The sequence below is a fragment of the Zingiber officinale genome, chromosome 9A (assembly GCF_018446385.1).
Source record: "Zingiber officinale cultivar Zhangliang chromosome 9A, Zo_v1.1, whole genome shotgun sequence".
Lineage (NCBI taxonomy): Eukaryota > Viridiplantae > Streptophyta > Magnoliopsida > Zingiberales > Zingiberaceae > Zingiber > Zingiber officinale.
The window spans coordinates 30,510,579-30,538,536 of NC_056002.1; the positions used below are offsets into that span (position 1 = coordinate 30,510,579).

Sequence of the window (27,958 nt, forward strand, 5' to 3'; positions counted from 1 at the left end):
AGTACCTCTAAAACTTAAAGGAAAATTCTACAAAACCGCAGATAGATCTGCTATGTTATATGGCGTTAAATGTTAGGCTATGACTCGAGCACATGAGCAAAAGATGAGAGTTGCAAAAGTGAGGATGTCAAGGTGGATGGGTAGACTTACGAACATGGACAGAATAAGAAATGATAGTATTAAAAAGAATGTCGAAGTTGCATCTATTGAGGAAAAACTCTGAATAATACGTTTAAGATGATACGGGTATGTATGTAGACGACCAATAAATACTCTGGTTAGACGATGTGAAACTATAACAAACACACATATCAAATGGGGAAGGCAAAAAAAGTCTTGCTTAGTAACAACAAAGTAAGATCAAATTTATTTAAGTATAGATGATGATATAGTAGAAAATATAGCTCAACGGCATAAAAGAATTCATATAGCCAATCCCACCTAGTAGGATAAGATTTGGTTATTGTTGTTATAATATGTTGATACTTTGATAACCTTATATTGATATACATAAAAACACTTAATTTTTCAAAATAAAATTTAATTTAACCCTAAAATAATTTACTAAATCCTAAAATCAAGTCAACTTGACCCGATACTAACACAACCTGAAAACATAACAACCCTAACTCAACAATCCCCAACTTGATATTTTTTTAGTTGGAATGTCGGGTTCATTTTTTACGCCTCTAGATAACATAAAGATAATTTTATCTAAAAGGGCAAAAATCAAATGGTAATTTTTTTTTTTTGGGGGGGGGGGGGGGGGGGGGGGGGGGATTTAACTTCAGAATCACGTAAAACCTTACACTTCTAGAGTAATCAAATTCCGAATTATATTCCTCATTTGCTGACATGACGGTCATATTCCATTACTTGAAAATTACTCATTACTTAAATCAAACAGAATTAAATAACATAACCTTAGATAGATAAACAAGGTTATCAATAATAACCTTCAACCAAACATATCCAGCATAGTTTGTATAATCGTGATCTTACGCAAAATTGATTTAGGATCAGGATCGGATCGTAAATCGTACGATCCTACTAAAAACCTTTGAAATTTTATGATACATGATTAATAATTAGAAAAAATATCTAAAAACTCATTTTACTTGCTTATTTTGCATATATAGGTAATTGTCGACACTTAACACCTCAAATTATATTATTTTTTGTAATAATTTAAATTAGTTAGTAATTTAACTACAATTTTACACAGTATCATTTAATAATATTTATATTTTCATATTATAAAATAAAAGAATATAAAATTTCTATTAACATAATAATAATAATAATAATTATATTCAACCTCAAGAATGTTCTCTTAATTTACAAAATGATCAAATTTAAAGGCCAACAAAGCACCTAACGTAGTAAAAGTTATTAAATCCTTTTGATTCGAACATAAATGCTGAAAATAATCTTCTAAAAACTCATTGATTCTGAAAAATGCTAGATAATAGACATAAAAAAACTGGTCATTTCTAGAAAACAAATGATAAAATATTATTAATTAAAAAACTAACTTAAAAATTAAAAACTAACTTAAAATTAATAAATTAACTTAAAAATAATAAATTAACTTAAAAATAATTAAACAAGTGTTTAAATAATCTTAAAACTCTAATCCTATCTCTGCAAAAGATGAAAAAGTAATAAAAAAATAAAAAACTTTCGAACCTCCGAAAGGTTTTAAATGATATTTTTTTAGTTTAAAACGGGAAGATCAAGGGTAAAACTTGAAATTAACTATAAATCTCTAAACAAACTTCAATTTAATATATTATTGGTCTCGTGGTTCAATCCGAGTCAAAAGTTATAACCTCTCAAAGCTTTCACCGATCCTGCTTTGATTCTATTCTGATCCTGTTATAATTCTACCGATCCTGTTGCAAAACTCGATTCTGTATGATCCAGAATCAATTTGTGCTTCTGGATCATAGGATCGTACAATCCAAGATGACAATTTTACAAACTATGATACCCAGTGTATTCCTCCTCTACATAGATATAAATTACAATCAATTATCATACCTGAGGTGCATCATACAGAGATAAATTTTACTTCATATCAAAAGGAAAGGAAAACAAAGAGCAGGGGAAAAAAATGAATAATGAAGAACATATGATAGTTCAAATCAAGAGAAAGCCATCCTGCCGCAATATAAGCATCTATCTTCTTTGTATCCCCTTGCAACTTAAGACAGGAAGTTTGGTAGCTTCAGTTTGTCCATCAACTTAATGAAATTGCCAACCATTGTTCTGCCTTCAGGTGTCATAATGCTTTCAGGGTGGAATTGAACTCCCTACAATTCAATAGAGTAGGACCAAATAAAAAGAATATTAGTTTTTTTAACAAGAAAAAAAGAACAAAAAGTATAAAACATCCCAGAGAGGCAAATATTATTAAGATGGATACAAAAACATTTTGTATCGCAAGCAATTATTTTAAGGAAAGCATGGGAAGGAATAATAAACCGAAAGAGAACATGTATATATTACACAGATCTTAAGAAGAGAGACATGGTTCAATCAGTATTTTTCAAATTTTGTTTCCCTCCTACTCCGCTCTTTTGTCAAGAAAAGAAGCTTCAAATTGCTCCTGATACGGTTGGCAATGGAGGGCCCCCAGAGGAAAGGGTGAGAAGAGTCAAGACCATATAGTGGTCAAAAGTCAAGAGGACGTGGCGGTCAATAGTCAAGGTGACCTGGCAGTCAATAGTCAAGGTAACTCGGCAGTCAATAGTCAAGCTAACTAGGCAGGCAGAGGCAAGCATATGGGGTAGTCAGAGACCAGGCAGACTTGTCGATCAAGGGGGCAAAGTAGTTGAAAGACAAAGGGAGACGGTCGGCGGAACACCGGGCACGGGTCGGGATCGGCAAAGCTGGGAAGAGGCAGCTCGATCTACAGGTCTGTGATTCGAAGGCCCGGAAGTGCAAGTCACAAATCGCAGGTCGGAAGCGGCAGAGCTGTGTAAAGACAGCCCGATCTACATGCTTACGGTCGAGGGCCAGTAAATACTCACGGGTCGGCATCGGCAGAGCTGGGTAGAGGCAGCTCGATCTACAGGTCTGTGATTCGAAGGCCCGGAAGTGCAAGTCACAAATCGCAGGTCGGAAGCGGCAGAGCTGTGTAAAGACAGCCCGATCTACAGGCTTACGGTCGAGGGCCAGCAAATACTCACGGGTCGGCATCGGCAAAGCTGGGTAGAGGCAGCTCGATCTACAGGTCTGCGATTCGAAGACCCGGAAGTGCAAGTCACAAATCACAGGTCGGAAGCGGCAGAGCTGTGTAAAGACAGCCCGATCCACAGGCTTATGGCCGAGCGCCAGGAAATACAGGGTACAGGGTACAGACTGTGATCGACAGGGCTGTTCAGGGTGAGCCCGACTGACAAGTAACGACGGCAGACGGAACACCGGGCACAGGTCGGCATCGGCAAAGCTGGGTAGAGGCAGCTCGATCTACAGGTCTGCGATTCGAAGACCCGGAAGTGCAAGTCACAAATCACAGGTCGGAAGCGGCAGAGCTGTGTAAAGACAGCCCGATCCACAGGCTTATGGCCGAGCGCCAGGAAATACAGGAGACAGGGTACAGACTGTGATCGACAGGGCTGTTCAGGGTGAGCCCGACTGACAAGTAACGCTTAGAGGTGGAATCTGGTCAAGGAGTGTGAGGTAGATGCAGGCCGCGATAAATAAGATAAGCTAAGCTGTGCAGGAGTCGGAGGATCACAATTATCCGTCAAGGGTAATCATTACGTACCAGTGAGATGTGCGAAGGCAGAGGTTCCTAAATGAAAAGATGCCCTCATAACCAATAGTAGCCTGACAGATGTCCTTCACTACAAGACAAAACCCATGTGTAAAGGCGGAGGTTCCCAAACAAGAAGATGCCTTCCCGACCAATAGCAGCACGACAGGTGTCCGGGATATACGACAAAGCCCAGCGTCTAACGTTTTCTTACAGGGTTGCAGGTTCTGGAAGCAAGGCGGGTGCATAAAAAGGAGGGGATTCCTCGTACGCGGGTACGCGCTCTCTCGTCACTTTTTTCCACAACTTCTCATTTTCAGTCTCTCTGCTTTTTCTGGGGAAAAAGGACCTGACTTGAGCGTCGGAGGGCCTGATCCGGGGACTTTTTCCCTGGGTTCTGGTCTCTAACGTGATGGAGGGGAGATCGTCTGAGTGTGTGCAGGGTCCTGCAACATCGTCAGTCGCCCGTGGGAGCCGAATCGCCCACGACTTTCCGTCAACAACCAAGCCGTCGCGACCAGCCTTCGTCCGACTCAGCTTTCGGACAGGATCAAATTTGGCGCCGTCTGTGGGAAACACAACAGCCTGATCCGAAACGTGAAGATGGAGGACTCTGGTCGAAGCTCCAGTAGGAGGATTAATGTTACCATGACCGCGGGGGAGTACGAGCTCTTCAAGGAGGTTAGAAAGCGAGCCGCCTCTGAAAAACAAGGCACGGTTTCACGACCTCGCCTAGCACCTGAAGCATCCAAAGAACCAGCCCCTGTTTCCGACAGGAGCTCAAAGAGAAAGCAACCGGAAGAACTCCCTCGTACTTCATTCCGAGAGCCTCGCCGCAACTATCATCGAGCTGGACCTCGAGAGCATAGCCCGAAGAAAGAAGAGCCGCCGGCGTCGGTGGCGGAGAGCTCTTTACATCCACCCCGGGATTCAGGAAAGGGGAAGGCTATAATCTCTGCCAGAGATCTGCTTGAAGATCCGGATGATAAGGTACCCTTTTCGGCTCAGATCTTGAGAGAAAGCCTGCCAAGGGGTTATCGAGCCCTAAACATCGGAGAATATGATGGGAGCAAGGACCCGGAAGAGCATCTGCGGAAGTTCAAGAACGCGGCTATGTTGTATCAATACAGCGATGCCGTCAAATGCCGAGTCTTCCTACATACCCTATCAGGGTCGGCGCAGAAGTGGTTCGATGGATTGCCCCCAGAGTCCATCAACCGCTTCATGGATTTCAAAATGGCCTTCCTACGTCGTTTCGCCAGTAGTCGTAAGTATCAAAAAACCGACCATTGCCTTTTCGCTCTTAAACAGGAGCCGACCGAACCTCTGCGAAGCTACATCAACCGGTTCAGTCAGGTGACCAATGACGTCCCCTCCGCCACCTCAGAAATATTGATGAGCGCCTTCTCCCACGGATTGCGAGAAGGGGAATTCTTCAGGGACCTCATCAAAAACCCCGCCCGGAGTTTTGACGATATGGTGAAGAAAGCTTCTTGCTACATCAAGGTGGAGGAAGCTCAGGCCGCTAGGAGAAAGGCTGAAAAGACGGTGGCCCCTGGCAACCGACCTGAAAGGAGAGCACCCCAACCAGCTCAACCCTTTCAGCGCGTTCAACCCAGGCCTGCCCCTCAGCCCGCTCAGGGAGTCAGACCAGCCCCACGAGTTGCAGCCATACACGCGCCCAGGCCTGGACCAAGGGGAGCACCATATTGCACATATCATCGGTCCAGGACGCATGATCTCAGCAACTGCTTCCAATTCGCTCGTGATTCCAGGCGAGCCGCCGCGCAAGGAGAGCAGAAGGTGTCTCGCAGCTACTACATTGATATGGTCCGGGTGGAGGCGCGCAAAAGCCGGAGGACGCAGGATGGTGGTGTACACGCTATCCAAGAGGAGCCTCTGCCTATTGCCGAGGAGCCTATCCCTTGGGAAGAGATCCAGTTGCACCCTGACAGAGCGGAGAGCATCACTCGTATTGCCAGCGACTTACCGCCGGAGCTTAAGTCGGAGTTGATACAGTGTCTGAGCCGTAATAAGGACGGTTTTGCTTGGTCACCGGAAGAGCTGCCCGGAGTCAAACCAGAGGTAGCCGAGCACAAGCTGCATTTAATGCCCGAAGCCAAGCCCGTCAAGCAGAGGAAGAGAAATTTCTCGGCCGACCAGAATAAAATTATCCGAGCTGAAGTGGATCAGCTCAGGAAGGCAGGACATGTTCGAGAGGTGCAATTCCCGTCCTGGCTCTCCAACGTTGTATTGGTAAAAAAGCCTAACAACAAGTGGAGGGTGTGCATAGACTTTCGCGACCTCAACAAAGCCACCCCCAAAGATTGTTATCCTCTCCCGCGGATCGATCAGGTGGTGGATTCAACTGCTGGCTGTGAGAGGATATGCATGATGGACGCTTATCAAGGATATCATCAGATACCCTTGGCTAGGGAGGATCAGGAGAAGGTTAGCTTCATAACGGCTGACGGTACTTTCTGCTATACGGTCATGCCATTTGGACTCAAGAATGCTTGGGTTACCTACCAAAGGATGATGGACAAAGTCTTTCGAAGTCAGATTGGGCGGAACGTCGAAGTCTATGTTGATGACATCCTAATCAAGTCCCCCCTGGCGTCTAATCTCATAAGAGATGTAGAGGAAACCTGCGGGACTCTAAGGCAATATGGTATAAAGCTAAATCCTCTGAAATGCTTGTTCGGGGCCAAAGGTGGGAAGTTTTTGGGGTATCTGGTGACTGAACGAGGGATAGAAGCCAATCCTGAGAAGGTTCAAGCACTTCGGAACCTGCAGATCCCTCAGAATCTGAAGGAAACGCAGAAGCTAGTCGGCAGGATAACAGCGCTGTCCCGATTCATCTCTAGATCTGCAGATCGAGCTGCGCCCTTCTTCAAAGTGCTCAGGAAAGCAGTCAAGTTTCAGTGGACGGAAAAATGCACACAGGCCTTTGAGGAGCTAAAACAATACCTGGAGTCTTTACCATCGCTGTTTAAGCCTGTTGTGGGAGAGCCCCTTTGGGTCTACTTGTCAGCCACCCCCGAGGCCGTGGGGGCCGTGCTGGTTAAAGAGCAGGACAATGTACAACGACCAGTGTATTTTTTCAGCCATCTATTGAAGGGGGCTGAGTCTCGGTACACGACCCTGGAAAAGTTGGTTTACGGACTTGTTCTCATGGCTCGACGCCTCCGACTGTATTTCTTGGCGCATCCCATCACCGTCCTGACAAACAGTACAATGGGTCGAGCTCTCACCAAGGTGGAGGTAGCAGGTCGGCTTATCAAATGGGCAACCGAGCTAGGGGAGTATGATATACAGTATCAGCCCCGAGCCGCGATCAAAGCACAGGCTCTGGCGGATTTCATGACATAGGCTTATCAAGCAGACTCGGAGGAGGTCTTGGAAATTTATGTAGACGGGTCGGCTACCCATCATGGAAGTGGTGTAGGTGCGCTTCTAATATCTCCGAAGGGAGACATTATGCAGCTGGTTGTACAGCTAAATTTCAGAGCTACCAACAATGAGACGGAATATGAAGCCTTATTAATAGGTCTGCAAGCGGCTTGGCATGTAGGGGCCAGCCGAGTCATAATATATTCAGATTCCCAGCTAGTAACTCAGCAGGTGACCGGGCAGTTTAAGGTAAACAACGAAAAGATGCAAGTTTACAAGGAAGCCTATGAAAAGATGAAGGAAGAGTTTAAAGAAGTCACAGTCACTAAGATTCCCAGGGCTGAAAATGAAAGAGCGGATGAACTAGCTAAAATGGCCAGCTCCCTGACCACTTGGACGTTTGACAGATCTATGTCACAGACCTTCCTTATAGCTCAGATAGATCTACAAAATAACCTGGGAGAAGTAATTGATTGGAGGACGCCCATAATAAGCTTCCTCCAACAAGGAATTGTACCCACCAACTTAGAAGAGGCGCGTATGCTCAGGAGACAGGCTCATTCTTATGTTATGATCGGAGATCAATTATACAAAAAGTCTTTCTCCAGACCTCTGCTCAAGTGCTTGAATATGGAAGAAGCGGATCAGGCCTTGCGGAAGATACATTTGGGATGCTGTGGCAACCATGCAGGTGGAAGAACGCTGGCTCGGAAAGTACTATTGGCCGGGTATTTCTGGCCTACCCTGCAGAAGGACGCACAGAAGCTGGTGAATACTTGTTTGTCATGCCAGAGGTATCAGAACCTGACGCACCGACCCACAGAGCTGCTGAGAACTTCTATAGTGTCTTGCCCATTTGACCAATGGGGTATGGATATCGTAGGACCTTTCCCGATGGCTACGGGGCAAAGACGTTTCTTGCTGGTAGCAGTAGATTACTTCTCCAAGTGGGTGGAAGCGAAAGCCCTGACCAAAATCACTGAAGATGCGGTGATCTAGTTCTTGTGGAAGAATATCTTTTGCAGATTTGGCTTACCTCATAAGTTAGTGTCGGACAATGGCAGGCAATTTCAAGGACGCAAGATACAGAATTAGTGCAAGGGGTTCGACATAACTCAGGCCTTTACTTCGGTGGCACATCCTCAGAGCAATGGTCAGACAAAGGTGGTCAATCGAGAAATAGTGCGAGGGCTCAAGGTCAAGCTGGATCACACGGGAGGCAGTTGGGTGGACGAGCTGCCGAGCATTTTATGGGTCTATCGTACGACACCCCGAGAAAGTACAGGTCTGACGCCCTTCCATTTAGTGTATGGTAATGAAGCAGTAGTACCTCTGGAGGTAGGGATACCGTCCGTGAGAAAAATGATGTACGACCAAGAGAACACAGAGCGACGGCTGGCCGAACTGGATTTCATCAGCGAAATTCGCAAGCAAACAGCTGCCAGGTTGAAAGCCTATAGACAGAGGATGAGATAGAACTATAACAGAAGGGTGATCCCTCGTTTCTTCGGAGAAGGAGACCTTGTCTGGAAGCAGGTGAAACCCTTAGGGGAGGTGACAAAGCTGGCGCCACAATGAGACGGACCATACAAAGTCATCAAAAAACTGGCATCAGGGGCCTATTATTTGCAGGATGCTCAAGGAAGGAAGCTAGACCGACCTTGGAGTGCTAACTACCTACAGCCCTATCGAGTTTGAAGGGGGACAACTCTATGGGTATAAGCCAGGTCGGCCGAGGGTTCCGGAGATGGTAGGATAGTCAAGTAAAAATTCGAAGATACTCATGTACATGTAAAAATCTCATCAGTATTAAGCAGTTGGAACAAATCATTTGAAAGGAGCAAAGATCTCATCCGGAAAACCTTGGATGATCTTGTCATGATCCAAGAAGTCTGCGGGAGGGATGGAGTTCAAGAAATTCTACGCGTGAAGCTGTCAGATAACTCCAGCCGCCGTGTAGGGTACGGTTGCAGAAAAACGTGCCTCGGCTTGGGATAAAAACTCAGGAGAGCTCAGATATGACATTCGACTTTGAAGGCAACGATCACTCTCTCCTTCCCGATAGACCGCTAAGGCAGTGGATACTCCCGTCAGATCCGCTTGAGACTGGGATAGTTCTGCTTTCACAGCCCTCAGTTCAGCTGCTTGAGTTTCCAGTTGAGCTGCCTGAACCTCCAATTTCTTGTTCCTCTCCTGCAGAAGGGTACCCTTGGACTGTATTTCCTGAGCCTGATGGGCCAGTTGTTGCTGATACCCCGCCTCAGAGACAGCTCTCTCCTCCTTCAAAGCTTGGAGCTCATTTTTGACCTGCACCAGGGACCTTTTTTGCCGATCGGTCTGGTTGGTTAATGCTTGGACTTCTGCTTGTAATGCGTAACTGGTTTGGGCGGGGTCATTCAGTTGCAGCTCTAATTCGGAAACTCTCTCTTGGAGTTCTTTGCTTTCATGATGGAGGGCGTGGAAGGATTGGTTCAGCACCAAAGATTCTGCATGAGTCTGAATGGAAGATATAACCCCCAGTTAAGGCAAATTAATACCAAGTGCAAGGTGAAGCATACTTACTTTAGCCCAAGACTTCGAGAACCTATCCATCTGAGCTAATGACGACGCGCTGTCCATCTGACTCATGCTCTCCGCCCACAAACTGCCGAGGCAGCCTCTCATCATCAGAATGCTCGTAAGGGCGCCGTGTCGATGAGCTAGAGCAGCTTCCGAGGGGATGGTGGTCCTGTAATGATGGCGGGAGGAGGAAGGTTGAGAAGGGCCGACGTCAGAACCAGGAGGAGCAGGAGGTGGCTCGGGAACGGGCTCAGTTAGCACGGGGTCTTGACGATCACCTGGGCTGTCTTCCTCTGCAGGAGCGGGGGCAGAGCGAAATGCAGCTGGTCTTCCCGTGTAAGGGTTGGGAAAGGCTGCCAGATAAACGAAACAAAAATTAAGAAGGGAGTGGGGTCAGAGTCAGCCACGATGGCCGCAGGGGACAATATGGCAGTAAAAGGAACAGGATTAAGCATTTTATAAAGTCGGATCTGGTCTTCGGCGCCGCCTGTGAAGCAGGGGCTGGTTATCAGAGTCAGAGTCATCAGAGCGAGGCCGACCCTGTGAAGAGGCTGCAGCACCCCTGTCTGTGGCGCCCCGACCGGCTGAGCTTCGACCTGCGCGATGAAGGGCTGCGCGACCACGTCTGGAGGCCCGGGGGGCTCCTCGGAAGACGCGTCTGGCCAGACGGTCGGATGGATCACAACCCCGACCTCGGCTCGGATCAGTAGGTGAAGGAGAAGCGTTGTGTGAGGCGGGGTTGGAAGTAGGCTGAGGCGCTGCCCCAAATGAGGTGGATTCAGAATGAGGGAGTAGCCTCCTCTCCAAGATCACCCGACCGCGCCGCCGTATTTCCAGATCACTGAGGGGCAAAGGCAGAACCTCTGATGCGCGATGCAAAACCTCAGCTGTAGGCACCAACGCGAAGGGTCAGTCTAACGGAAAATGAGCGAAAGGGGGAGCTCAGCACAAACTTACTTAAGAAGTGCGGTGTTTCAGGAGAGGGAGGGCTCAGCCTGAAATAAGAAAGTAGGTCGCCAGATAGCAGTCTTGTTAGATTCAGGCGCCAATCCTCCATCTGGGTTGCAGCCATGTTAAAGTGGAGGTCCATATGGAACTCTTCCAGCGCTGGAGTTAGAGGGAGCTCAGACTGACAGTTTTTTCCTCCAGTTAGCACTGGGAGGAGGGAGAGGAGAGAAGAAAGCAGTATGACTACGAGCTTGGAAGTAAAAAAGACCATCGGCGTGCCGAGCAAGAGCAAAGAAGCAGTGAAAGAGGGGAGCGCACCAGGAAACCTCGCAAACTTCGCAGAGTATTACAAAGCCACATAAAATCTTTATGGAGTTGGGAGTTAGCTGACCTAAGGGGATCTTAAAGTAGCGGCACACTCCAGACAGAAAAGGATGCGGGGGTAGACGAAGGCCAGATACAAATTGCTGAGTGAAGAAAGTACAAGAACCAGGCGGAGGATCGAAGTACAAGTTCACACCAGTAGGGATGATGGGGCGAAAGCTAGTAGGGATTTCGTAAGTGTACCGTAGGTCATCCCAATCCAACTCCGCGAAAGTCGAAGCGCCTGGGAAGTGCTCCGCCAACAAGGAGATCCAAGAAGGAGAAGTCATTGCAGAAGAGATTATCTCATAAGATAGGAAGAGCAAACGAAAAGAAGAGGTTTGGAGAAAAGGGAGGGTCGTGGCAAAGTCCCCGAGAAAGTCAGTCGGTGGCGGCGACGTTTGAGTATTCCGCGGTGATGACGAATCACAGCAGAAGGGAAAGATTACGAAGATACTTATAGGTATAGCGGATGAAGGACACTTTCGTAAGTTGGCAACGGATGGTTGATGCAGGGGCGGAGATAGACAAGGAACGTCCTGTGATGGTCCTCGAGAGTATAACCAGGGGGCATTATGGGAAAGGCAGGGGCTCAAGATACGAAGCGCCTCTTAAGGTGATTGATCCAAGCAGAACAAGAGTGTACGGAGGGGTCACCAAGATGGTGGATAGATCAAATCAGCGGGCTTCAGGGACGTGCGAGGTAAAGTCTAGCCTTGGCTGGGCTAGGTATAAAGGCAACTATCGGAGGAACAGCGACGTAGCCGAGCAAAATAAGCAAGGGCGAGCAGATTAGCAGAGATCAACTAAAGCCACGGACGACTTACTAAGAAAAGAAGCAAACTAAGGACACATGAAGGGGAAGTCATACGATTATCCAGACACAAAGGCAGATATGTATAATCATCTAAAGTTCAATAGGACCACGCGAATAAGTACAATCACGAAAGATTCAGCGTTAGCACATGGAAGTTAACATTACAACATGTCGTCGATCACACAACATCCGAGGAAGGAGTAGGGTCACTGGAAGCCAACGGAAGGAGCCCGGGGTCGGCTGGCACTATGGCAGAAGACGCAGGATCAGCGGACGCTTCAGGAGCAGCAACAGGAAGGGCCTGGGCAGAAATATCCACGGGAGCCGGATTGGCCGCAGAGGGAAGAGCTTCCAGGAAGAAGAGCCCATCATCTGCTTCGAAGGAAGGGAAAGTCTCCTGCGGCAATTCCCTGGATAGGCGAGCTGTGTCCAGAAAGGTAGCAGGAGGTGCCGAGCGTAGAAAGCCTTGCTCGAAGGCTTGTTTGACCCCGCCCGCGGCCCCGTGGCACAGCAACAAAACCATCCAGCGCCCCAGCTTTTGGAGGAAAAAGGAAGAGCGGACATAGGCCAGTCTGTAGGCTTTCAGCCGCCCTGGTTCACCGGCCTGGTACACTTCCAGGCTGTTCTTGTTCTTGGCAGCCTCAACGCGAGCCACAGATAAATCGCTTTGGCTCTGGGACACTGCTTCCTGGGCCTGCGAGAGCTCCGCTCGCAAAGATAGAAGAGTGTTTTGACAAGCTTCCCACTGAGTCTGCACGGTCGCCTCCCGGCTAGCGACAGCACTAGCCAGGGCCTGGGCATCGGCCAACCCCATTTGCAGGAGCTCCCGACTTTGCTGTAGCAGTCTCAACTCCGTTGATTGGGAGAGCAGCTCTGTCTCTTTGTCTTTCAGATCAGAAACTGCCGCTTGATGACGCTCCACTTCAGAAGCCAAGGAAGACTCACTTGTCTTTAAAGCCGCCTCCAACTTTTGAAGTTTATCGAAGGCATGGAAATGGCTCGGCGGGGCAGATTCCCCGACGTAGATAAACATCCAAGCTTCAGAGAAGGCTCGAGGAGCGAGGAAGCCCGAGGGGCTCTAGTTCTCAAGGCGTGCCTTGAGCACCGCTTCTCTCGTGAAGCTCGGCCGCTCGTGAGCGGCACTCGGACTCACGAACAGTGCGGGTGGCCATAGGAAGGAAGAGGGTTATGGCCATGAATACCAGTGGGGAAGAAGAGGAGCTAGCTGCAAGGAACGAGAATCTGATCAAACCCCTCCAAAGGGGCGCTCTCCAGGTGGCGGTTAGGCGATTGCACGGTGGCCAAGTCCCATAAATTGACCCTACCAAAGATAGAAGACAGTCGGCGGGCGCGTAAGACGGGTCGATCTCTGAAGGAAGTCTCAGAAGCCTCGAAAGCTAGGTGCGGAGGTAGGTTGAGTCGGCATGGCCGAGCTCATAGCGCAAGAAGAGGAGAGGCCGGGGAGAGTCAGAGGTGATCGCCAGGAGGGCGGGGGAAGTGATATACCTGGATTGGTACAGAGTGTCGGGTCCAATAACGGTCCGCCATCTCCGGATCGAGGCCTTCTCCGGCCAAGCTTGTCTCTGGGTCGAGCTCGTATCAGGGACTGGAGGGAAGAGATACTCACTACGTTGGCGAGGAGGTGGAGGAGAAGTTGCGGTGTGGGGCCGTTCTCTGCGCCAGCGAAGGCATGCCATAGTGGGGCGAAGGCACTTGCCGCTCGCAACCGCTCGACGCAGTTGATCGGAGATGCGGGGTAGGGCCGAGTCTGCGGTCAGGCGGTGGCTCAATAAGCGAGGCGACTACCGCCTCGAGGTTGGGGTCCGAAGGCTGGGACCCGGAAGCAAGGGTCAAGAGAGGCCTTGTGTTAGCCTCGCTCGGAGCTTGCAGCCCGAGGGTGTCTGGTGGCAAAGAGCGGAGGATGGCAGCCACTACAAGAATAAGAGAAAAAAACACCTCAGTTAGCGAAGAGCGGCATATAAAAAGTAACAACTTACCAAAAGGAGCACCGATTTCTGTGGAAACAGGACTAAGACCAAAAGCGTACAGAATGCCTTCTAGCATCAGTACAGACAAGTGAACAACAACACCGCACAGCTTGTCCGCGGTTCATGAACATGCGAAGGGAAGTCTGAAGCAAGGATGGAACGCCATTGGGAAGGCCCGGCTAAGGGGACGGGGGGCTTGAGGAAGAAAAGACGAGATCTCCAACCTTTATTGGAAGAAGGTAAATCATCAAAAAACTTATAGCCCGGCCTGGCCTGAACGTTAAATACCCCCGCCTCGGCCCGCTGGAAGGAATAGAAATGGTGGAATAAGCGAGCGGTTAAGGGAATGTGGTAAATGCGGCACAAGATGATGGTTCCGCAGATGGCTCGAAATACGTTAGGGGCAAACTGAGAAATACTGAGGCCGCAGTACTGGCACAACTCGGAGAAGAAAGGGTGTAAAGGAAAGCAAAGGCCGCCTAAGACTTGATCCCTAAAGACGGTGATAAAACCTTCGGGAGGAGAAGAGGGGTGTTCAGTGGACGAAGGGAGACGAAGTTCATATGAGGAACCTAACTTCAAATGGGATTGCAGTAAAGACAAGTCGTAATGGTCCAGATCAGAGATATAGCATGAATACCAGAAGGTTTCCTTACCGTCCATGATTGTGAGGAGTAAGCAAAGGAGGAGGTCGAAGACAAGAGGGGTCACAGGTCGGGCGCGAGTAGGAAGACGAGAAGTTGCACTACCAGAAGCGGCCACGAACAAGAGAAAGAGGATAGCGAAGCGTCGAAGTGAAGACGGCGGACTGCCTTTAGGATTTATAAAGCCCATTCATTCCTAGGAAACATCGAGAGTCGAGCCAAGTATCTTTTTGGGTAATACGCCCCAGCGCCGTCGGATGGGAAGTAAGCGCCGGAGGGTGCGAAAAAGGGTCGAAAGCTGGCATCAGGAGGCGTGAGCAATAAAGGCGCCGGACAAGTGTCATAGCGAGAGGAAGCGCATTAAAGATTGACATGGCGAGGTAATCATGAAGGGGCATGGCCACAAAAAAGGGGCATTTTTCAGGAAAGGCCCGAGACTATGCGGGAAGTTTCATAAAGCTACATAAGCCAGGCAATTCAAAAGGGTCGCGGATGAGACAAGGCAGGTCAGCAGAAGTGAATGTCAGATCAGAGGAGTATCAAGCGGGCCTGTGGGGGTGTTGCTTGCTTGGACCAGCCGGGCAAGTAGCTCTGCGTAGGCAGCCCCTGATCCGATCAGCTAACCAAGCGCATCGCAAGAACTGCAGGGTCATCATAAACTGCAAGGGCACTATGGCCCAAGGGTTGAGTAAGGTTTTTACGCTCCCTCCTCTATTTTTAATTCTATACCATACATAATACAATTACAGGGAGAAACGCGACGCGAATGAGTAAACCCAAAGCTAGCAATAACGACCAGATCAACCAAAGCAATGAAGTTGGCATAGGCGAGACGGATGAAGGCGGAGAAGAGCAATGCATCTATGCCTTCGCCGTTTGGGGTCCAGCTGGTCTTAGACCAGCACCATCGCCACCGGTTTCGGACCGGAGTATCATTACTGGTCTCGGACCAGCGCCATCGCCACCGGTCTCGGACCGGAGTATCATTACTGGTCTCGGACCAGCACATCGCCACCGGTCTCGGACCGGAGTACTATTACTGGTCTCGGACCAGCACCATCGCCACCGGTCTCGGACCGGAATATCCCAGACTCTCGCCCCAGTGCGAGTTATAAGTGAGCTCTGTTCTCACGCCCAACGACCTTTCAGGTCGGCTCCCATGCGAGAATTAAAAGTGAGCCTTGTGCTCACGCCCAACGACCTTTTAGGTCGGTATCTCGACCGCACTCGCCGGTCCAGCGAGATAAGTGAGCTCTGTTCTCACGCCCAACGACCTTCAGTCGGCTCCCATGCGAGAATTAAAAGTGAGCCTGTCACGCCCAACGACCTTTAGTCGGTATTCCGCACTCGCCCGGCGAAGTTATAAGTGAGCTATGTTCTCACGCCCAACGACCTTTCAGGTCGGCTCCCATGCGAGAATTAAAAGTGAGCCTTGTGCTCACGCCCAACGACCTTTTAGGTCGGTATCTCCAGACTCTCGCCCCAGTGCGAGTTATAAGTGAGCTCTGTTCTCACGCCCAACGACCTTTCAGGTCGGCTCCCATGCGAGAATTAAAAGTGAGCCTTGTGCTCACGCCCAACGACCTTTTAGGTCGGTAGTCCCAGACTCTCGCCCCAGCGCGAGTTATAAGTGAGCTCTGTTCTCATGCCCAACGACCTTTCAAGTCGGCTCCCATGCGAGAATTATAAGTGAGCTCTGTTCTCACGTCCAACGACCTTTCAGGTCGGCCCCCATGCGGGAATCAAAAATCATCTACCCTGCGAAAAATCATAAGCAAGCTCGGCGCTCACGCCTAACTACCTTTCAGATGGATATGCCTCACGATGAGCGGAACGTCTCCCAATAATCAGGTTAATTGCATCTGTTCTTGTTGTAGTTCCTTTATGCAAATTGCAAATATGCAGCAAATATGCAAGGTGTGGAGTACGGGAAGCCATCCACCCTACCCCTAAAGCATCAATATTAACTGTGGAATCAGGTTTTGCACGTTCATTGCAGTTTTGATTTTCAGACACTATGTTGGTTTTATTATCCAAAATCCATACATAAAAAGGAGTCATGATGCAACTCTTAGCTCTTACATACGGGCCAGTTTCTAAAAATGCTTGCTAGGTGAAAATTGAGCAGGAAAGACTATGCCGGAAAAGGATAGATATACAAGTACAGCAACACAGTTCAATAAGCAGGCGATACAACTAAGGCCACAAGAGGGAACGCTTTGCGGCAAAGAAGCCACTGAGACAACTATGGCCTGAACTAGTTTTAACTCGGGGAAAGGATTGGTCATGGAGAATGAGCATTGCCGTGTGAAGAAATGTCTGGGGACTCAGGAGCCTCTGGGGCATTCAGGGCTCGAGCCAGCTGCGCGTGTAGGGAGTTGATGACTGTTTGTTGCCGGGCGATCGTGTCTTGCTTGTTGTCGAGATACGCACGGAGGAGAGATAGCTCTGTTTCATGCTCTTGTTTCAAGCGTTCCTGAAGGCTGAGTTGGTGCTGCAGGCTAGCATGCTATTCCTCTTTCCTCGCCTTCTCAGCATGCACGCAAGACTTCGCGACACGATACTGGGCTTCCATGGAGCGCAAGGCAGCTAGCTGACGAGCTCAATCCTGGGATACGCGCTCCAGTTCACATTCTTTCTCGGCAAGTTGTAAGGTGAGCTGATCTATCCGCATCTGGGAAGGTGGTTGATCAACCTCCTCAGAAAAAGGAGAATGCATCGCGTGGGGAAGAGGCTGGTGTAATGCGGGTTAGCAAAAGAAAGTGGGAAGGCGTGACAGGAGAAGGATAGAATAAAGAAATGACCGTAAGGCTCTTTATAAAGAGGATGGGTAGCCAAGTCAAAGCAACTACGTGGACACGGTACCCCAAGCGACTGCCGAAGCAATTAAGGAGGCATGGTATCCCAGGCGACGCGACACAAAGGTTGATGCGTGAGGCAGGAAGCAGAACGCGCAGAGATATGCTGAGGTAGAGACACAGAGATAGGCTGAGGTCACAGAGATATGCTGAGATCTTAGAGATGTGCTGAGGTCTAGTCAGTCAAACTTTCATCCTCCTTCGACTAAACTTGTGAGGGAGGTTTGTGATACGGTTGGCAATGGAGGGCCCCCAGAGGAAAGGGTGAGAAGAGTCAAGACCATATAGCGGTCAAAAGTCAAGAGGACGTGGCGGTCAATAGTCAAGGTGACCTGACAGTCAATAGTCAAGGTAACTCGGCAGTCAATAGTCAAGCTGACTAGGCAGGCAGAGGCAAGCATATGGGGTAGTCAGAGGCCAGGCAGACTTGTCGATCAAGGGGGCAAAGTAGTTGAAAGACAAAGGGAGACGGCCGGCGGAACACCGGGCACGGGTCGAGATCGACAAAGCTGGGTAGAGGCAGCTCGATCTACAGGTCTGTGATTCATAAGTAGTAGACAATTCATGAGATACGTCAAGACATACGGTGACATCTACTGATCTACAGCAAATTGAATAGAATCTATTAAATCACATAGTCAAAATTTCAAATACCACCAATGTTGGTTCCTGATAGAGGCGAAACCTAAGTGCAAGTCATAAATCATAAATATGGATCTTAAACATATTTGCTGTGAGAAACATTGTCACCCATAATGACCTACTTATTAATTTAGATAGAGCGGCAATATACTCCTGGAACGCTGCACTTCTCCGAGCCTAGGTGTGTGCAAGTCACAAATCGCAGGTCGGAAGCGGCAGAGCTGTGTAAAGACAGCCCGATCTACAGGCTTACGGTCGAGGGCCAGCAAATACTCACGGGTCGGCATCGGCAGAGCTGGGTAGAGGCAGCTCGATCTACAGGTCTGTGATTCGAAGGCCCGGAAGTGCAAGTCACAAATCGCAGGTCGGAAGCGGCAGAGCTGTGTAAAGACAGCCCGATCCACAGGCTTATGGCCGAGCGCCAGGAAATACAGGAGACAGGGTACAGACTGTGATCGACAGGGCTGTTCAGGGTGAGCCCGACTGACAAGTAACGCTTAGAGGCGGAATCTGGTCAAGGAGTGTGAGGTAGATGCAGGCCGCGATAAATAAGATAAGCTAAGCTGTGCAGGAGTCGGAGGATCACAATTATCCGTCAAGGGTAATCATTACGTACCAGTGAGATGTGCGAAGACGGAGGTTCCTAAATGAAAAGATGCCCTCATAACCAATAGTAGCCTGACAGATGTCCTTCACTACAAGACAAAACCCATGTGTAAAGGCGGAGGTTCCCAAACAAGAAGATGTCTTCCCGACCAATAGCAGCACGACAGGTGTCCGGGATATACGACAAAGCCCAGCGTCTAACGTTTTCTGACAGGGTTGCAGGTTCTGGAAGCAAGGCGGGTGCATAAAAAGGAGGGGATTCCTCGTACGCGGGTACGCACTCTCTCGTCACTTTTTTCCACAACTTCTCATTTTCAATCTCTCTGCTTTTTCTGGGGAAAAAGGACCTGACTTGAGCGTCGGAGGGCCTGATCCGAGGACTTTTTCCCTGGGTTCTGGTCTCTAACGTGAGGGAGGGGAGATCGTCTGAGTGTGTGCAGGGTCCTGCAGCATCGTCAGCCGCCCGTGGGAGCCGAATTGCCCATGACTTTCCGTCAACAACCAAGCCGTCGCGACCAGCCTTCGTCCGACTCAACTTTCAGACATGATCAGCTCCCTTCCTGCCTTTTCTTCTTCTACCAATTGACAAGAGAATCTGACTACTTTTCCTCTCCTTTTCGGCTACTTTAACAGGTCATGGATTGGCATTCTTATCAATCTACTTCTTCGACCAAATGGGAAGCATTAAATTCGAAGTATTGCCAAACGTTGGTGCTATTTATACCAAATTGATTACTTCTGATTCAGTTAATGATCTTTTCTACAATTTGATGAAACGCAGTGAGGAGTAAATTTCCAGATTAAATTGCTGAGATAGTCAATTCCTATGCCATTTTCTTTCAAAAACTCTTCAGAGTAGAAGTCATAGGAAGCCAAAAACTCCAGTAAACGACTATGGTAATGGATATTCTGAACTAAGGATTACGTTAAAACATACTGTGATGATAAAGAACTAAGTTTGGGTAACTGACAACAGCATAATTAAGATGAGAATAATTTCTCAAGAAATTATTAGAAGAAAAAAAAATTCTTAGTTTTACCTGGATATGTTTGAGCTTCTTGTGACGAGCAGCCATTATTAATCCATCCTCTGTCCAGGCAGTGATCTCAAGTGAATCACTAGGAAAACTTTCTTTCTCAATCACGAGGCTGTGGTATCGGCAGGCAGTGAAGGGGCTGCACACAAGTATAAAAACAGTATAAAACAAACAGAAAATTTCAACTTGCATATTCATCCAAGAGGAATAATGAGCAGCAAAATTACGCATAAATCACATCAAACTACAAAAGGAATATGTCCTGCAACATAAACATAACTCTAAGAACCATCGGAAATGTGAGATAGATGAAGCAAACAAAGTAACTTGGCCTTGATTTTCACCTTTGTAAAGATAATCACCACTATCCTATTCCCTGAATAAAAAAAATTATTAACCTGTCTGCAAATGAAATGACAGTAAAATTCAAGGCTCATTATATCTTCTAATGTTTCATCTATATGTTTTGTTATCTATATGACATTATAGGATCACTTTAATGTGTCATATCATTTTGTTCCATTCTAACATTTCTGATTTGTTAATTTATGATTTAGCTTTTATAAATTAAAATACATTAGCTTATTTTCTATACAAAATAAATTTGGGCAATAATGATTACCTGATTAATTCATGGGTCGGTAGAAGGAAGCAGAAGTCAGTTCCAAGTAATTATCCCTACTTGCAGAATGGTAGGCATCAATAGCAAAAAATGAGCATCATTGATTCTTCATTTCATTTTCTAGCTGTAGCATACATGAAAGAAATATGTGGATGCATAGACTATGTAGATCTTCTTTTAAGCGTTGATTTTTTGCGTACCACATAAGATATGGCTTAATGTTAGTTGGAGATCGAACCATTTGGTGCATGATTGCACCAACACTTAATATATTATAAATCCACTTTCTATACATGATCGAAAATTAAAAATGCACTATACATTCATAAATCATACAAGAACAATCAAAGACTCACTTGGGCAAACCATGAAATAAAGTATCATCTAGTGATTCATCATAGTAGACAAGAGAGCTCTTCCCATGCATGACTCCTGAAGGAGCACGGACTATTTTTCCTGCGAGTTAACAAGGGAATTATCACATAATATTGGTTGCTACATTACATACATTTTTGTGGCTTTCAGGCACTAGATTTATTCAAACCTCCAAATGCCTCTCCAATGCATTGCAAACCCATACAAACTCCAAACAATGGTATTGAAGGACCCAACTCAAGTACAGTCTGCAAGGAAATCCCTGAATCTTGAGGTGTACCTGTACAAAAATAATAGTTGAATACCTCCAATTCAAGTCAATGGAAACATAGAGTTCTGGAAAATCACTCACCTGGGCCAGGAGATATCAGTATTCCTCTTGGGTTTATCCTAAAAAAAATAGGGCACATAATAGTATCACTGAAGTAAAGGAATTAAATCCCTAAATTTGTTTTTGATATTGAAAAAAATTGTAGAGAGGTAAGCACAGATAAATGCCTTTTTATCTCATCCACAGTTATCTCATCATTCCGATATGTTTCAAAGTGCACACCAAGCTCCCCCAGGTACTTAAGCAGAGAAGAAGCACAATTAGAGAAGTTAAAATCACATACAATAATGCAAACTATGAAGTAACAGTTAGCTAACTTCAACTCTATTGTCACCAAACAATCAGGAAACCAACAAAGAGTATTTATGAGAATATTATACCAAATCGTTAAAAATAATTTGGATCATGGCATTACTTGTATAGAATTGTTTAGGGGACGACTATGATGTGACACACTTTAAGTATAAAAGCAACATATAGTTTCATAGGCAGATCCTTTCTTCTCCTTTTTACTTGCTTTGCTCCTTACCATAAGATGAATTATATTTAGGCTGTGTTTTCTACAAGAAGAAAAATGTTTATAGGGAGAGAATATGGAAATTGATCCCTGGGTTGTGTTTATTTGGAGGGAAGAACAGCAGGAGAGAAATCTTTCCTATCGTTTCCTTGTATGGAAACAAAGGAGAGACTTCATTTTCTAAAATTGATTTTTTAAAACCATAAATTACAAATAATAATAATAATAATAATAACAATATCAGAGGGCTTCCACCCAAGTCAATGTGTTCCACTTGATTTGGGAGAAGCCATTACGGAAGATGGAGCAAGAGCTTTAGCCTCTTCCTTGTCTCTCCATTTCAGACCAAGTTAAAGAAGAGACAGTGCAACTGGGAATAAACTTCCCCCAATATGTTTCCTTCGTCGGGTGTTTTAACCCTAGGAAATGTGGTAAGGGTTGAAAGAAAGTATCTTTTTCTAGACCAAAAGAAAAAATTCTAGATCATCTAAGTTGTCGCCAATCTATCATTGACAAAATTTCCTAATTATACTTACATTTTATTGTTATTGTTATTGCAGTAGCTAAGTGCCAATTATTTGGAACCGACAAGAATATAGAAAGTAACATTATATTTCCAAGGTAACATGCAATGGTTTGCATCAAAGTATCAAGCAATAGAATCCTAAATAAAAGAAATTGTAAGTTTGCCGAGATAGTTTTGATGTGGTCAACCGAGTTAAGTTAGGTCTTATTGTGTTTAATCGTCTAAGTAGACAGGAAGTTAGGAACACAAAAAGTCGAGCGAAAGACGCAGCTAACGAGAAGGATGACACGGGAAGTAAGTCGACTGACTTGATATATGTGAGGGGCAAGGTGCTGTGGAAGAGTACACCGGTGGACTAGAAGTATGCGTGTGACGCTTACGAGGGGCAAAAAGTCAGCTCGGAAGACTGCTTGAGGAGAAGGCCAAAGTTGGATTCGGGTGAGCTCAACGATAGATGATCGGAGAATCACCCAAGCGTTTGATGCAACAGTTAGACAAGTCAACTCTGTGTTGACTTGTCCAGGCGCATGGACCAAGTCTAGGCGCTCGTACTCCAGACGCCCGAACCACCTTGGTACTGAATAGGCACCCCTTTACCTGTTGTGACGAGGATAACTATGGGAGTCCACGTCAGCAACACTCTAGGCGCTCGGACTGGTCCAAGCGCCTAGGCGAGGATAAAAAATTATCACCGAACCGTTGAAGAGTCGTTGCGAAGTAAATAAGGTGCACCGCTGGGGCGCCCGGACCCGCTCCAGGCCCCCAAAGTTGCCACATAAGCCAACGATCAAATCTGACTAGAGGGCTATAAAAGGAGAGCTTCTGCTCCTTTTCGAAACACAACACACTTTGTTATCTTCTAGTTTCAAATTTATGTACTCTCAATGTTGTAAGAGGCTTCTCCGCCTTCAACAAAGGAGATCTTTCTATTGGAGCTTTCACTGCCTTGGATTAGCAATCTCCCCAGTTGCAAACCAAATAAACTCGGAGCCTCTTCTTTATTTAGTTTATGTTTTTATTTCTAACTAACGTGTGTTCATTGCTAAGTTGAAAAGCAATAGACAAGCTTAATTTTATTGTAGGGCAATTCGCCCCCTCTTGTCAATCGCACCGGGACCTTCAATTAGTATTAGAGCAAGGACGCTTTAGAAAGACTAACCATCGTCTAAAGCACAAATGGTCGGAGCGAGCATTCATCCACCAAAGTTCGAGGAGGACTTCGCCAACTGGAAAAGAAAAATGGAGGGTTTTTTTCAAAACGGAATATCTTATTAACTATAAAGTATGGTTTTATAGCACCTCGTGATCAAAACGACAACGAAAAAGAAGAAAATCACTAGGTTAAGAAGGAGAAAGCAGACTTCGTGGTCAACGACAAAGCAGAGTTTCATATACTGAGCATTCTGCCGTCCTAAGAAGTCAATCAGATCGAATCCTATGAGTTAGCTAAAGAACTTTGGGAGTAATTCCTAGAGTTGCACGAGAGAACCTCAGAGGCGAAGCTAGCAAAATACGATCTACTCTAGAATCAACTGACAAACATTCAGATGGAAAAGGGAGAAACAGTGGCTTAACTACATGCGAAGGTCAAGGAATTACTCACCGAACTCAACAACCTCGGAGAAGCGATAACGAATCAAGACTTGATAAGGTATGCATTGAATGCATTCACGAGAACTGTCGAATAGACGTCGATCGTAGACGCCTACTACATCTCTAAGAACTCTAAGGTAAGTAGTTTAGAAAATTTATTTTCTACCTTTGAATTATATGAATATGTTGGAACCCAAGGTTGTTTTTGGTGTGATCAACCAAGTTAGGTTAGGTCCTGTTATGTACTAATCCCTGTGTCTAAGTGTGCAAGAACTTAGGAGCACAGGAAGTCGAGCGGAAGAATCGGCTAACGAGAAGGACGACACGGGAGAGAGCCGACGAGCCCGGTGCGTCCGAGGGACGAGACGCTACGGAAGAGTACACCTATGGACGAGAAGCCGGAGCGGAAGCCTGCTCGAGGAGAAGGTCGAAATTGGGTTCGAGTGAGCCTTATTTCAGTTGGACGAAATCACCCAGGTGATCGGAGCAGCGGAAGAGCTCAAGTGGAGTTATGGAGCTACTAGAGGAGCCTTCAACAAGAGTTGAAGGCGCCTTCACGACCTTCAAGCTGAAGGCGCCTTCAACCAGCCATGGATGGAAGGCACCTTCGACCAAGCAATCTGGTCGTTGGCGGAAAGGATAAAGTTTTATCCTTTGCCTCGCGAGACGCCTTCTAGCCCTATAGAAGGTGTCTTCGGCCTGAGAATAAGTTTTTCTAGGGGTTATAAAAAGACCCCTGGACGTAGGAAAGACATAACAACTTCTGTATTGATTTCCTAGCAATAGTTTGAGCTGTTAACGAGTGTAAACGGTTTCTCCGCCTTACAGTGAAGGAGATTTTTTAAGAGCTTACATTTGGTTTGGATTAACAACCAACTAGGTTGTAACCAAGTAAATTCTGGTGTCTTTTATTGATTTTATTTAAGTTGTTATTTCTGTATTATTTTATTTACTATTGCTGCTAACCTAAGTTGGAAGATCGAGAAAGGCATTTTAGTGTTTCAGGCAACTCAACCCTCTCCAACCGACCCACCGGACCAACATAATCTAGATGTGCAAGAATAAGAAAGGAGAAGGAGCCAAATAACAACGTCGCCCTAAACACAAGAAAGGTCGAATTGGATTCCGACACATCTCTCGACGAAGATGAAAAAGCATACGTGGTAAGAAAATTTTCCAAATTCTTTAAAACTAACAAATTCAACAAGTCCCAGACCAAGAAGCTTCTACGGAACAAAAGAAGGGTACGATGCTACAACTATAATGAAGAGGAGTACATCAAGGATAACTGCCCAAAGCTGAAAAGGAAGGAGAAAAATAAAGAGCCAAGCAAATCGAAGCAAAAGAATCTGAAGGAAACGTGGGGCGAGTCATCATCAGAGTCCAAACTGGAGGAGTATACCGGACTAGCATTAATGGAAAGTCACCAAGAGGAGAGCATCAATGAAGGAGAAGCTACATCTGAAGAAAGCATCAGTAAAAAGGAAGAATCCAGCTTCAGATCAGATCCGGTAAGTAAAGTATGTCTTTTACCTCCTTATCAGTTATATTCTGGTATAACTTTAATGTCTAAATCATTATGTAAGCTTAAAACTAAGAATATCAAATTGAAAAAGAAAAATGTAAATTTGAAAATTATTTTAGCTAAAGCATGTCCATTAGAAGATTATGATAGAATTAAAAACGAAAATGCAAAATTAACTAAACAAATAGTAAAGTTAAAATCAGAAAAAGATTTTTCATGTTCAAGGTCATATACCCTACAAAATAATTTTAAAAATTTTAAAGGGTTAAATTGGTACTGTAAATTTCACAAGGGTCAAATTAGAAAAGTGAATCAAAAATATATTCCAAAAAATTATCTTGTTAATACAGTAGATAGAAACTTATATTGGGTTCCTAAGCATGCTTAGTACGATTAAGTTAATTTTCATGCATGCTTTAGATTTAATCTACTTTAATTTTTAACATTTCTTACAAAATTAATTGTTTCATACACATCCCGTTCATAATTTGGATTAAATTTTTTTTCTGTGATCATGAGTTATGTTTTCTGCTAGAATAAAAATTTTCAGAATTTTTCAACAATTATCTGATTTTTATGAATTTTTTAATCTAGATATGTAATTTAAAATTTAAAATTTTTTTCAGAGATTAATTTTAAAAACTTGATTTTTTGGGAAGTTAACGTGTATTTTGGATAGTGAGAAAAATCAGCAAGATTTTTATATGATGATTTCTATTTTTTAAAAAAAATCCGAAAATAACTCTATCTGTTTAAAATATTTCCTACTGTTAAAATAAAAAAGATTTTGCATATAAAATTTTTTTATCATACTTAAATTAATTATGTTTAACTTGGACAACAATTATCAGGATTTTTAGAAATATAAAAATATTTTTTAAATTATTTTTGTTAACACCGAGGATTAATTACTAAAAATTATAATTTTAATTTTTTTAATTTCGATAAAAAACAATAATCATGAAAACTCTATTTTAAACCACCATAAAATTTTTCTATCAGTTTTCATTTTTTTTTCCTTATTTTTTTATATGATCAAAGAGGGAGAAATAGGGGGTTAAATTTAGAGGAGGACTTTATTGCAATATTCATGTTTTAAATTGTCAATTTATTTTACAAAATAAATTCTATGTTTGGTTTAACCATAACTTTAACTCGAGTTAATGCACATTAAAAAGGGGGAAATTGTAAGTACCCTGGATAGTTTTAATATGGTCAATCAAGTTAAGTTAGGTTATGTTGTGTTAATCCTTATATCTAAGTGTGCAAGAACTTAGGAACATAAGAAGTTGAACAGAAGACGCAGATCGCGAGAAGGATGACATGGGAAGCGAATCGATGGGCTCGGTAATCCAAGGGGCGAGGTGGTGCGAAAGAGTACATCGGTAGACGAGAAAGATGCACGCGGTGCTTCCGAGGGATGAGATGTCAGGGAGGAAGATTGCTTGAGGAGAAAGCCAGAGCTAGATTCGAGTGAACTCAACTTTGGATGGCCGGAAAATCACCCAAGCGTCTGGAGCAGTAGCCAAACAAGTCAACTCTGTGTTGACTTGTCTAGGCGCCTAGACCAAGTCCAGGCACCCGGACCACCCTAGTACTGAACAGGTGCCCTTTTGCCCGTTACGACAAGGATAACTCTGGGAGTCCACGTCAACAACACTCTAAGCGTCCGGACCAGTCAAGGCGCCTTGGCAAGGATAAAAAGTTATCACCAAATGTTGAAGAGTCATTACGAAGCAGATAAGGTGCACCGTTGGGGCGCCTGGACCCACTCCAGGCGCCGATCAAAACAAGCGGGTTATAAAAGGAGAGCTTGTTCTCCCTTTTGATGGGTCCAGGCGCCGATCAAAACAAGCGGGTTATAAAAGGAGAGCTTGTTCTCCTTTTTGAAACACAACACACTCTGTAATCTTCTAGTTTCGAATTTCTGCACTCTCAACGTTGTAAGAGGCTTCTCCGCCTTCAACAAAGGAGATCTTTCTATTAGAGCTTTTTACTATCTTGGATTAGTAATCTATCCGGTTGTAAACCAAGTAAACTCGGAGCCTCTTCTTTATTTAGTTAATGTTTTTATTTATAACTAACTAACATGTGTTCATTGCTAAGCTGAAAAACAATAGAAGTGCTTAATTTTATTACAGAGCAATTTACCTCCCTCTTGACGGCTGCACCGAGACATTCAGAAATTACATATACCCCTTAATAATAATTTTTGATAATTTCATATGTACAACTAGTAAGTAACGAAGGTATAAAAATAATAAAAATAAACTTTCCAATTTCATAGCACGCCGTTCTAACAACTAAGAACCAAATTCAAAAATTATAAAATCCAGAAACAGAGTCTAGTATTTACGACATACCAATAATCATAACTTTTGAAAGCAATGGAAAAAAGGTATGAGAACCGGAACTTATTCAACGGTGACTTCCCATCAAACTTAAACTACCTGGCAGAGATTATAGGTAAAGCTGTCATAGTTATCGATCACAACGATAGGCCTTTCGTCCATCGAACTCACTGCACCAGCAGCGCCATTCCTGACAACCGTCTTGGCGAATCCTCTAAGGATCGTGGGCTGGAAGCTCTTCCCGAGGGTAAAACCCCCACGCTCGAGTCCTGAAGGGAGAAGGCGAGGTCAAGCGACCGCGCGGCGCGAACGGAAAACCAAGATCAACACCACTGACTCACCCAGAGACCGAGGAGAAGGGATGGAGACGACGGCGGAGACGGTAGAAAGCCGGCGAGGGTCGCCGCCGCGTGGGGTTCGGAGACCGGAGTAAGATTTGGAGGAGAGGAGAGAGGACGCCATGAGATGGAAAAGGGCGAGAGAAGATGGGCGAGGGTAAA

At 45.4% G+C, this 27,958-nt stretch overlaps 1 protein-coding gene across 1 annotated transcript; it reads right to left on the reverse strand.

The window, feature by feature from the left end:
• Positions 1–1,932: 1,932 nt before the first annotated feature.
• On the reverse strand, positions 1,933–27,958 carry LOC122021056 (anthranilate synthase beta subunit 2, chloroplastic-like). Its single transcript, XM_042579134.1, has 8 exons — positions 27,800–27,958; positions 27,558–27,727; positions 21,114–21,184; positions 20,968–21,005; positions 20,785–20,895; positions 20,597–20,696; positions 19,622–19,757; positions 1,933–2,315 (listed from the first exon to the last, which is right to left on the reverse strand). Exons 1-8 carry the CDS (start codon positions 27,918–27,920, stop codon positions 2,208–2,210), a joined length of 855 nt encoding a protein of 284 aa, XP_042435068.1. The 5' UTR covers positions 27,921–27,958; the 3' UTR covers positions 1,933–2,207.